Consider the following 13,224-nt stretch of genomic DNA (forward strand, 5'->3'; position numbering starts at 1 on the left):
GTTTTGTTGGGCACGCACAGAGATGGCAGCAGCATCGTTTTGTCACCTATTTTTTTAGTATGCAGTGAACATTCTTTGAGTAAATGTGTTCTGTGGTCCGTGCGGTCGGTTTTATGTGATTGTCATCGATCGGTGTCACGTCAGAGTGACAGGCAACGTCATCTGGCTTTGACAACTGGCAACTTAAATAATCTGCTTCCCTGATATATATTTAAAATACTTGTTGTTAAACAAATTGTTCTCGGTACTTACTAATATTAAAGTAAAAGTATTTATTATTTACAAATCAATGTATTATTAATTAGTAGCTATGAATAAATTGATAATAACATATCGTTTAGAGGTCTTAGGGTCAATTCATACTAGCGCAGTCTAAGCGTCAAATTTCTCACAATCACTCCACGTTCACATGGCCTCGCTGTTGAAAATATAACGAAAAGAGTAGAAATCCAAACACTTATTCACTTTCAAATGCTATATTTCATACAATAATGTTAATAACAATTCGCTGTACTGCTCACAACACCCAAGCATATTTTTCCCGCCAACTTTACATATCCGACAGCTCGGCGACCGCACCCGAGAGTTGTTTATTCATATTCCAATATTGGGAAAGTGATCTACCGAGACAGTTATAGTATACAATGTGTTGTACTGATGCAGTTGGAATAATACTACTTAGTATTGTAAATGCCATTTTATTTAAACTTTACATAGAATAGAGTATAGAATATAAAAAAGTATAAAATACAATTTCCGTGATTATTTTAATAATATATGTTTAAATAAATTATTTTACTTATAAACTGCAAGACATAGACTCATCACAGTGTTTGTAAAGTTTCTAGAGATTCGTTTGTGCTACACACAGCACATATAGATCCTATAGATTATGACATAAATATATTTTTTTAATTCACTTGTATGCATGCATCTAACCTAATGCTTTAGCATAGGTATAGGTTTTTATTATTTATAATAAAATTGTGCAATAGGTAAAAATTTTTTTTTCTTTACACTTTAAGTGTACCCAACATTTTGTCAATATCTAGCAACGTAAATACTAACAATCTTTTTGCTTCGTTTTTTTATAAGTGAGTTCTGTGTGAAGTAGAGCAAACAATTTTTCTATAAATACATATTATTATTTGTGACCAATAAGCATGTTATGAAGTAAAAAAGTATATTATTATTACTTATATTACTATACTATACGATATATATGCTACATGCGCCCGCGCGGCGTCGTACTCCCTCCTGGGACACGTCGCGACGACATCGGACTATTTGGTCGAGCAGCCTTGTGAGAGCGAGCGGAGACCACGGACACTACGCGTCGTCGGCGGCGCCTAGCGCACGGCACGTCGCGTCGTTGGGCGCGCCCAGCGCCAGCGTGCGCCCCGCTGACGCCCAGCGCCAAGAGCGCGCACGCCGCACGCGGCGCCCGCCCTCCGCCCGCAGCGAGACGGTACGGCGCGGCGACCAATCCGCCGTGGACGCGCGCACGCACAGCGACACGCCGTCATAGAAGTCCAGATCCGCCGACACGCGCAGCCGCGGCTCTGCCTCCAGCGCCGCCTCCGCGCCCAGCACTCCCCACTCCACAACCGCGCGCGCCTTCACGTGCGACGCCAGCGCCGCGCGCAGTGTCAGCGCCGTGCGCGCGCTGCGCGACCACAGCGACACCTGCGCCTGTGCGTCCAACGCCAGAGCCAGCACGGCCGCCTGCCGGTGTAGCAGCGACGCGCCGCCCAGCAGCGCCAGAGCGCCTCCCGCCCCGCGCGCCACCCGATGCGCGCGCATCACGGGCGTGGGCTCGCTGCCCGTGCCCGCCCACACGTGGCCTAGCAGCTCACCCTGCCCCGTAAACAGTGTAACGGCTGGCAGGCGCACGCCGCCCACCGTGAGCGTCAGCCCACCGCTCATCTCCTCGACCTCGGCGTCGCCGTCGGGCGCTGCACCCGTGAAACCCTCGAGGCCGCGCGTCCACAGCTCTACGGCCAGCAGATCGGTCTCGTCGTCATCGTGGCCGGCGCCGGGAGCTCGCGCGAGCAAGCGCACACGCCCGCGTCGCAACGCGCCACCGCGCTCCAGCTGCACGGACTCGAGCGCGGCGCTCCAGCCGGCGGCGGCGCCGAGGTGGCGCTCGAGCACGGCGGAGGTGCCGGCGAGTGCCTGCTCGTCCCAGGCGCGCAACTCGCGCGGTAGCACGCGCAGCAGGTCGCGCAGGGCGGCGAAGCGCGGCGCAAGCGAGCGCAGGCGCTGCCAGGCAAGACGGCGCAAGGCGGGAGGCGCGCGCTGGCGGCGCAGGGCCAGCAACACGCGTGGGAGAGCGAAGGGCGCGGGCGCGCTGAGGCGCAGCAGCAGGTCGAGGGCGGCGGCGCGCAGCTCGAGGGCGCGCGGTTCCAAGACGAGGCGCTCAAGGCGCGGGAGGCGCGCGGGGTGGCGCAGAGCGGCGGCGGGGAGGGCAGCGAGTGCATCGAGGGCGGCGAGGGCGGGTGCGGGGGCGGAGCCCTCGGCATGCTCCAGTAGGAGGTCGGCAGTGTCTGCGCGGCGAAGGTTGCCGAGCGCGTGAAGGCGCACGCGGCGACACTCGTCATCCTGTATATACAAAAAGCAATAACTATGACATACAAATCATAAAAACAAAATGAAAACAAGCTTGAGGCTATTTGCTTGTGAGTATTATACCGCAAACTAGGACGTCGTCATCGAAGGCAATGACGATATGACGACTGGGTTCACCCTATTTTGAATCAGACTTTCTTAAGCCTGCTTATAACTTTATATTCCACATTAAGACTACACGAAGGTTGATTTTTCAAGTACTTTAGAATGACTTTTGACTTATTTATGCTTGCGTTGAAAAGTGCTGCAATATCTTATATTGCATTTCACTAAAAGAAAAAATGAAGGTAAAATCAATAGAGGCCTCGTCCTCCATTTTCGTAGCTCCGTGGGTTCGTCTGCCTCAAACCGCGCGGGTCAACTGAACAGGTCTATATAGAATAGTAGATCTTGTCGCCCTGTCGACCTTGTCGCCTTGTCAACCCGCGGTACAAGATCTTGCGAGCGGAGCGCGAACACGCGCGGCGACGCGCGATCATGTGAACAACAACATTGATTTGTTACAATCTCAAACAGCGTGCCGAGACCACCGAGCGTCGCCGCGCGCTCATGTGAACCGTAGGGTGATTGAAGACTATCCCAAGCGAGGCGTACCTTGCACCGCGCCAGCGACGCGTTGAGGTGGTCAAGGCGGGGGGCCGCCAGCAGCGCCGCCTCGGCGAGGGCGGCGCCGTGCGCGTCCGCGGCGGCCAGCGCATCCGCGAGCGCGGCGGGCGGCGTGCGTGGCGCCAGCGCCAGCGCGGCCAGGTAGGCGCGCGCCGGCCGCTCCGCCACGTCGGCGCCACGCAGGCGCAAGAAGCGCGCCGCGAGCGCGTGCGCCGCCGTGTCGCGCGCCCCCCCCAGCGCCGCACACGCCGTGTCCCTGTTACACGTACATTTATTTATTTATTCTTTATTTTTACACTACTTATATAAAAATACAAAACAAAATTACAGAAATGAAAACAAATGTGTTATTTGTTCCTTCACTGTTTTCTTTATTTTCCACCAAACTTAACTGAAGTGACATTTTTTTTTATTTTTATTTATTTATTTATTTATTTTATTAAGTTTACCAACGGCTCATACATTGTTACATTTCAAGTAAATCTAACATAAAAACTTAAAACAATTAATGTACTGCTACTTAAAGATAAACACTGCATGCAATATAAAGTGGTTGTGAACAATCATGAAATGGTAATTTATATAAACATAGGTTTACAAATAAATAAGCGCGTATCAAAATTATATAAAAATATACTAAAATTACATTAGGGGTACACACGTACATAAACGAGTACATAACCAGGAGTATCAATTATTACTTAATGTACACACATTGTATTGCTGTTAAAGACATTTTAAAGATATCAATGTTTGTGGACACACTACATTTCTTATTATAAACTGAGCTAAGGCTTGTAATAGGAGAATTAGATCTCAATTTTGTTCTCCGTTGCGGTAGTGCAAGCAAACGGATTGGTTTCCGAGGTATTTTAGGGGGTATAGTAAAATAGAGCTTAGAGAGAAGATGCGGACAATATATGTCATAATTTACCAATTTATGTAAGAAAATCAGGTCAATGGCGTCTCTCCGAGTGTTTCGGTCAGATATTTTAAAGTAATCTTGTGGCTCCTTATAAGAGAACTTGTCTCATTTAGCTCTATTAAAAGAAAACGCGAGATGTCTAACAAATCTCTTTTGCACCCGTTCAATACGCATGTACGCTGTTATCAACTGTGATTCCTAAATCTTTTATGGTCTGTGTCTCACTGATTTGCGCATTCTTAATGAAGTAGACCGATGGTATAATATTATTGTTTCTTGTAAATTTAACATGAAAGCATTTTGATACATTAATACCATTATTTTGACACCAACTAACTAGGGCATGTAAGTCTTCTTGAAATTTTACTACATCCTCAAATGGAGTGGAATAATTAAAACATAGTTGAAGGTCATTGATAAATATATTGGACTAAGGTATGAACCTTGCGGAACACCAGAAAATATTTTAATGAAAAAAATGAGCGTTCCGATAAATTAGAACCTAGCCAATCGTGGAAAACACCTGCAACGCCATATGAGTTTAATTTCATCAATAAGATTTTGTAAACAACCTTATCGAAAGCCTTACTGAAATCGGTTTAAGTTGGGTCCACTTGCTTTTTTTTATCTACACAAGAAATAATGTCCTCAATGTAAGATGCCACTAGAAATAATGTTTAATTGTTTACAAATTGATTGATTGATTGATTTCTCGATATATGGCGTTTCGAGCGTGCCAGTTGAGCACAGTTTACAAATTGTATACCACTTTTATGACTGTCACTGTCACTTATAATTTGAGAATAGATTATTTAAATTTTTTGCTTTTCAATAAATGAAATCGCCATTTATATTAAAATCGTATCAGTCTCAATAATTGGAGAATTAAAAGAAAATGTGTGGTGACTCACAGCAGCGCGGGGTCGGCGGCGTCGTGCAGCAGCGCGGCCAGCGCGGCGAGAGCGCCGGGTGCGGGGCGACGCAGTGCGGCGTGCAGGCGCAGGGCGGAGCGCGCGTCCCGCAGCCCGCCGCCGCCGCCCGCCGCCGCGCCACCCAGCGCTGCCGCCTCGTACAGAGCCGCTGTCACCTCCTCTGCGCTGCTCTGTAACGTATGTCTTCCTATGTTAACACTTATTTATATTATTGACAAATATAAATTTTCAACATACAATAAAAATGTTAAAGAGAAGTTATTACTAAGATTCGTAAAATTTTGCATAGCATCTGTTACTTTACTAACAATTATTATCTATCTATTCGTCGTTCCTATGTTGTATGATTAAGTAAGTCAATACTGCATTGAAATCTATACTAATATAATAAAGCGGAAGAGTTTGTTTGTTTGTTTGTTTGTTTGTTTGTTTGAACGCTAAGATCTCTGGATCTACTGGTCCGATTTACTATGTTTTTGTTTTGTATGAAAGCTGCATTTTTCAGATGTGCTATAGGCTATATAACATTACATTACACATATATAGTAATAAATTAAAATACTTTCTAATTTGACATGCAATTTATTCTGCCATGTTTATAATAACCGTCGCGTCGCTACGCAACCGTTACCGCGACATTTTGATATTCATCCTTATGAAAATAAATATAATAGTCACTTTTAGCATTTCATCTAGATTAAAATGATTCTTCTATAGAAATTATATTCTTATATTTCAAGCAGGCGTAGCCGCGTCCGGGTCCGCTAGTACAGTACAAAGTATAAAAATGTACTTCATTAGTCTCAAATGTAAGCAAAAGATAACAGTAGAGTAAACAAATCACGTCAGTGTAAGATTTTACAAATGATATCTAACCTATTTCAATAATATTTTTTAGGTTATTAAATTGTAATAACTATGCATATGTTTATGCATAATATGCATTGATTTACTGAGTTATATTTTGTAATTGATATTTTTTTATGTAAGATTTTTGCACAAATTGATTTCAAAGTCAAAGTCAAAGTCAAAATATCTTTATTCCATAATACCTATACGTACGTTAGTGATTCACATGGTTCTCGTAGATGGCTTGATCATTGTGTCGTTACGAGTGCCGCGCGGCATTCTGTACTTAATGCATCTGTTATGTATAATAATGTTTACTGGTCCGATCATTTTCCCTTATTAATTGAATGTAATTTAAGTAAGATTCAGTTGAAAATTGTGGCCCCCTCACCATCTTTAAATAAAATTAAATGGGCTGAAAGGGATAGTGATCAGATACAGAAGTATACCGATAGCTGTAATAGTAAATTATGTTTGATAACCCTTCCGGTAGATTTATATTCATGTGCTGACAAAAAATGTTCAAGTGCTGATCATAAAAGCAAAATAGCGTCCATGTATGACGAGATTATATGTATTCTGAGAGATTCAGCCGAATGTAGCTATATAGATAAAAGAATTAAGAGGCATAAGTGTATTGCAGGCTGGAATAAACACGTCAGTACCGCTCATGGGGAAGCTCGGTTTTGGTATCAGTCCTGGATATTATACGGTAAACCTTATACTGGCTTCATTTACGATAAAATGCACGAGTCGAGAAAATTATTTAAAAGTAAATTAAAATATTGTCAAAATAATGAAAAACAAATAAAATTGGATATTATTGCTCAAAATTATGCTAATAAAGATTTTAATAAATTTTGGAATAACACTAATAAACTGAATCCAAAATCGAGCCTTCCCGTGAGTGTAGATGGTAAATTTAATCCGACTGATATAGCGAATGCTTTCCGTAAACACTTTAAAGTAGTGTCTCCTCTCCTTCCGCAGTCGCAGGTGTTCGATGCTGGATGTCGTGACGGGGACTTCACTGTGGGGTTTTCGGAGTGTGAGGTTGCCTCAATTATTAAAGAAATGGTTAGGGGTAAGTCCCCCGGGCACGACGATCTTAGTGTCGAGCATCTGAAGTACGCAGGATTGCACTTGCCGCGAGTTCTTACGATGTTCTTTAACTTATGTATGAGTCATTGTTATTTACCGGATAAGTTAATGTACACTCTTGTTGTACCTGTTGTAAAGAATAGAACGGGGGATGCCTCCGACTTGTCCAATTATAGACCTATATCCTTGGCTACGATTATAGCTAAGGTGCTGGACGGTTTGCTTGACAGAAGATTGGCCGACAGTATCAAACTCCATGACTTACAGTTTGGTTTTAAGCCTGGTCTGTCTACAGAGAGTGCCATTTTCTGTCTCAGGCAGACTGTGCAGTACTACACAGCTCGAAAAACTCCGGTGTATGCTTGCTTTTTGGACTTGTCGAAGGCATTCGATTTAGTTTCTTACAATTTATTGTGGAATAAGCTACAGTGTGAAACCGATCTACCTCTCGATGTTATATCAATATTTAAATATTGGTATGACAACCAGAGGAATTGTGTCAAATGGGCTGGAAAGCAGTCGAATGATTACAGTTTGGAATGTGGAGTGAGGCAGGGGGGATTGTCCTCACCCATGCTTTTTAACTTTTATGTTAACAAGCTGATCGAGGGGCTCAGCAGCACCTACATAGGATGTCATGTAGGAGGGACGTGCATCAACAACATCAGCTATGCAGACGATATGGTGCTGCTGAGCCCGTCGATCGGTGCTTTGAATAAGTTGCTTCACATGTGTGAAGAGTACGCGGTGGCCCATGGGCTTAGATATAATGCATCTAAAAGTGAGTTCATGGTTTTCCAGGCGAAGGACCTGAGGAGTCAACGGACAGTAACTAGTGTTGATCTAGGGGGCACTCAGTTAAAAAGAGTTGACCGATTTAAATATCTAGGTCACTGGGTCACTGAGACTTTGTCAGACACGGTGGATATAGAAAGAGAGCGTAGGGCGCTGTCTGTCCGCTGTAACATGTTGATTCACAGATTTGCGCGTTGTAGCCAACAGGTCAAACTGACGCTTTTCAAAGCCTACTGTCAAACGTTCTACACGTGCAGTCTGTGGGTCAACTTTACGCAGCGGACATACGGCGCACTGCGCGTTCAATATAATAATGCTTTCAGGATGTTGTTCGATCTGCCGCGCTTTTGTAGCGCGTCGTTGATGTTTGCCGAGTCGCGTACCGATTGTTTCCCCGCGATTATTAGAAAGCGGTGCGCTTCGCTGTGGGCGCGAGTGCGCGGAGCATCGAACACCATCCTGAGCACGTTGGCTGACCGATGGGACTCCCCATTGCTTAGTCGCTGGGCTAATCTCCATGCTCCTGCTACCAGCTACAGTCAATAGTGTAGGAGTCTCAACGGAAGCCAGTTTTTGTTTTTTTTGTTTGTATATGTGTGTGTTTGTGTTTGTATTAACATAGGGTAAGTTTTAATTGTTACTAACAAGTGGACTAATGTCTTAAATAAATAAATTTATTATTATTATTATTATTATAAAAATGCTTAACATTCACTTGGACATGTCATAAAAGATAAAAAAAAGCAAAACAAAATAACCAAAAAAAAATGTGCAATTTTGACTTGAAAAAAGCCCGTTCAAATGGTTGAGCTCATGAGAAGATACAGGCAAAGAAACTCATGGCCACTCTTTTTAAATGCCAACATTTGTTATAAATCACAATTAACAATTTTAACTTAGAAATAGAGCAACTCATTTCCAAACATCTTTATCGCGAACATAATCTTTAACAGAGTAATAAGCTTTTTGGCAGAGCCTGTGCTTTACCACTTTTTTAAATTTGTTCAGTGATAAATTAACCACGTCGTTTGGAAATTTGTTATAAAAGTGTATACTTTGACCTATGAATGAGTGAGACACTTTATGGAGCCTAGATGGATGGATTGGATGGATGGATGATATGGATTTCCTCCATTAATTTTAGAACAATCTTAAAATTAAGTGTATCAAACTATTTTGTTTTATTAAAATCGTTTCTGAACAAAAAAACTTAACTACCATTAAGCAACAAATTTTATACACTTGTTTTTAGCTTCACACCATACCTCTATCCAATTACAAGTCAGAGAGAGAGCAGATTGCCAAGCCCCACAATCCATGCACAATACTCTCACCTTCACTGATATTAATATATATACATATCCTCCAGCTTGTGCTTTCTACATGACCTCATCCTAGTATTATTAATATTGTTCACAAAGTTCTAGGAAAATATACTTGTATGATATTTGCCATGTGGCGGGCGACGTACCGGCGGGTGGAGCAGCGCGGGCAGGTCCTGCGGCGGACGCGCGGGCAGCGGCGTGGCGGCGAAGGCGGGCGGCAGGGCGGCGAGGGCGGCGGGGAGGTCGCCGGTTGCGGCAGAGAGGTCGTCGAGGGCGACGTCGGGCACGCGGCGCACGTGCAGCCACGCGCGCGCCTTTAGCTGCAGCTCAGGCGAGGTATCGGCGCCCAACACGTGCAGCTCCTCCGCGTATACGTCGTCGACAGCGTCTAGTGCCGTGGTCAGCGTGACGCGCGTCACTCGCCTCGATGACACGTCGCCGCTGTCCTCATCCACCGCCCACTCTGGGGACTCACACTCGCTCTGTAAGTGTAAGTGCATGTGTCATCCTGTACACTTACACACACTCTTTATACTATGTGGCAAAATTCAATTATACTACACCTTAAACTTCCTGATGACCTGCATTGAAGTAGTTTCATATATCACTTTACACATTCCAGAGATGTCTGTTTCATTTGCCTCTCCATCCACAACTTGAAACTGAAATTTAATTTAAATTAGTGCTTAAATCGTCCATTAATATAAAAACATCAATATTGTCATTCTTATAGCAGACTAAAACTGGCCCAGAAGACCATTCACCACTCTGGCACTGCCATTCCCCACATTCTGCCAATTTCTTAAAGAGCTGGGTGTTATTCAACACCCAGCTCTTTAAGAAATTGGCAGAAGCCATTCGGCTTCTGCCATTGGTGCACTTTGCCTAGTTTCCAGGATATTCTTTATTCTATTATTATTTCCAGGAATATTTAATACTTTAATTTTTCAGGAAAAATTAAAATATGAGAGGTAATCAAACCCACATCCACAACAAAGGCAAAAACATGATTTAATTCCACACATTATCATATAAAAGTGTAGTTTTGTTAGATATTAAAGTACATCTATCCCCCAATTTACACAGTACTTTTTTTTACATATTTTCACTTTTACACGGTTTTCCAAATAAGTTTTTTTTTGTTTTTATCACACTTTACTAAATGATTTAATATTACATATTCGTAAATTACAAGTGAGTGCATAATTTAGATTATTTTAAATTAACGGCTGTGATTAAAGTAAAATTTAGAGGGAAAAATGCAGGAAATTTTGGAGAGAAATGATGGCAGTAGGTTTAATTAAAATAAAAAAATTAAAACATTATAATTTGAATAAAAATTAATTATTAAACTTTTGTTAAACAGTCTAGTTATGGTGAATAAAAACAACTGGTTGGTGGTGTACACCTAAAAATATTGAAAAAAACACAACACAAAATTATGCATTTTCTGCAAACTTTTATTTTTTTATTTTTTGATTTACACATTTTTCTCAAGAAAGTATCTACCATGTAAATCGGGGGATAGGTGTATATATAAATAAGTAATAGATATTTTATATTATTACATATATTTTGTTCATTAAAACATAACTTCAGACACAAGGAACTTTAAATTTAAATAAATAAAATTATGTTATTAAATTGTTCAAATTATTAGCAAGAAAGGCTAGGATTATTAGATTAATAATATATAGAAAATCTAGTACCTGGAACAGGCTGATAAGTGATCTTTTAAAGTTTTGAATATCCAGTAATTCCTCTTGGTTCAAGAAAACAGCCTGAATAATTCCATGTTTCCAATGAGCGTAGAATGTGGAATGTGAGTGAGAATCCCAGATGGACGGTGATGGAGCGTACTCAGCATTTACTTGTTTTCCTTTTGAGTACAGTTGAGGAGAAGTTAGCTGCAACAAATAGTGTTTGGTTAAATGGTTTGGATGGATGTAGATTGATAGCAGCAGCGGCATATTAAGGCTCACCTCGAACTTGAGCAGGTGGTCGTGATGGCGGTCGCTCCACACGGGGCTGACATCGAGCGCGGCCTTCACCTTGTGGCTGACCTCCTTGTCGCGTCGCGCGGCCTCGTTGAGCAGCACCGTGGACTCCACGCTGAAGCGCTCTGGGCGCCGGAACAGCTTCACCTCGCCGTAGTCGGCTCGGCTCACCGAAGACGAGAGCGTTAAACTTACGATACTAATATAAAATAATAATGTAATTGAACTATTCATGTTGTCTAGGAACACGTTCCTTCTATTAAATTATAATTCTTTCCATATCGAATCTAAAAAGTTCATGTCAAAGTTCAAAAGTTAACACCGGATTGCACCGGACGAAATTGACATCCCTTAACGTCACTCTAGGGATGCCCGATGATCATCGATGTTAGTAGACAAAATACCGATGTTTTAAGATCGATGTTGCATTAATGAAAACATCGTAACATCGATGTTGCTGGGCTGCTGCAAAATTATATATCGTCGTTGCGCTTGCCAAAACCGCTATGTGTTTTTAGTCATGTTTTCAGCAGAGACAAAAAACTATCTTATTTATTAAATAATAGCTTTATCAAAAAATTATAAATGCAGTATGGTGACAAAATATGTTACGTTTGAACTGAGATACAAGCGAAAATAATAAAATGTACCCTTCGTCTGCAATAATTTTTTTTAACCATTTTGATGCACATATCAGATTTGTCTTGTAACCACCATTTCTTACAAGTGAAAAATATGCACATATCAGTTTTGTAAAAGACCATAATCGGATTTATTTAATGTTATTTTGAGAATAACAACAATGTACTAAACTTAAAACAAATATATAAACATATATAAACTAATGATTAGTAATGATAAACGTACGGAATTTTTAGTTTGGCCCTTTTTTACGTGAAAACAGTTAATCTGATAACGATAAAACAGTATGGTACTGGTATATTAATCTTATGGTTATTAATACTAATAATAATTAACAAAAAAATGTTTAATAGAAAACTCGAAGGGTTGTTAGAAAGTGGTTAGGAAAGGTTTATAGATAGACTAAGCCTTTAATGCTTATCCCTTCAATAACTAGGTATATTTAATTTTAATAAGCAGAGCGCAACAGTATTTCACGCCAAAACACCGATTGGCCCTGAAAAGGGCCCAGGTTCGGCTTCATATGGAGTACTCTTCTCATCTCTGGGCTGGTGCATCATCATGTAACAGCTTGACCCATTTGATACATACGCATAGTATACAACGTAGAGCAGTACGGAACGTTGGAGCCCCAATGATATGTGAAAGGCTTGACACATTCGTTTTGTGCAGAGATGTCTCCTCGCTGTGCTTTATTACGGGGAGTGTTCTGCAGAAATGTTTGACCTGTTACCTGCCGCCGAATTTTCTAACCGCACAGTACGTCAGAAACTGAAGTATCATCTACATCATTTGGATACGTGCCACTCCACTTCTGTGTGGTTTGGTACGAACTTCCTGCCACGCGCCACGCCACTGTGGAATAGCCTACCAATGGCAGTGTTTTCAGGTTGATACGACATGGATACCTTCAAAAGCCACGTTTTCTCCTTTTTTTCTCTGATGTTACACGAGGTCGTCGGCGGTAGTGGTCTCTTACGATTAGGTAACCTGTACGCTCGTTTGCCTTATCTTTTTTTCAATAAACAAGGAGGGTTTTCCAAACTGAAGCTAATAAGGACATATCTGCGATCGTCAATCTTGCTATCTAGATTGACAAACTTAATAACTTTATCAATCGAAAATGAAATTGCAGAAAACATAGACTTTGAATGCTTAATAAAAGAGTTTGCAGATAGAAAGGCAATAATTTAAATATATTTTTTAAATAAATGGTTATTTCATTGTACCCATTCTCTTTTATGGATGTTATTGAATTGTAGTTATGGGGCGTCGAAAAAACTTCGCCCAGGGCGCCGGTAGTGCTAAAACCGGCACTGTATACTTCAAACATGTGTGTCGTGATGTGCTTGCTCTGCAGTAATGAGTAAACTTGAACTTTTGGCCCTAAGCCTAAAACCATTCTCACAGGCTTCTTACAGAAG

The 13,224-nt window shown here is 41.9% G+C and overlaps 1 protein-coding gene across 1 annotated transcript; it reads right to left on the reverse strand.

Annotated features, from left to right (window-relative positions):
* Nucleotides 1-682: 682 nt before the first annotated feature.
* On the reverse strand, nt 683-11,539 carry Mtp (microsomal triacylglycerol transfer protein). Its single transcript, XM_085185304.1, has 7 exons — nt 11,144-11,539; nt 10,871-11,068; nt 9,725-9,823; nt 9,308-9,643; nt 5,071-5,261; nt 3,223-3,490; nt 683-2,601 (listed from the first exon to the last, which is right to left on the reverse strand). The coding sequence occupies exons 1-7, from the start codon at nt 11,390-11,392 to the stop codon at nt 1,330-1,332; spliced, it is 2,613 nt and encodes an 870-aa protein (XP_085041430.1). The 5' UTR covers nt 11,393-11,539; the 3' UTR covers nt 683-1,329.
* Nucleotides 11,540-13,224: the final 1,685 nt, after the last annotated feature.

The sequence above is a fragment of the Heliconius melpomene genome, chromosome 5 (genome assembly GCF_056956725.1).
Source record: "Heliconius melpomene rosina isolate 202511_hmr_F chromosome 5, ASM5695672v1, whole genome shotgun sequence".
Lineage (NCBI taxonomy): Eukaryota > Metazoa > Arthropoda > Insecta > Lepidoptera > Nymphalidae > Heliconius > Heliconius melpomene.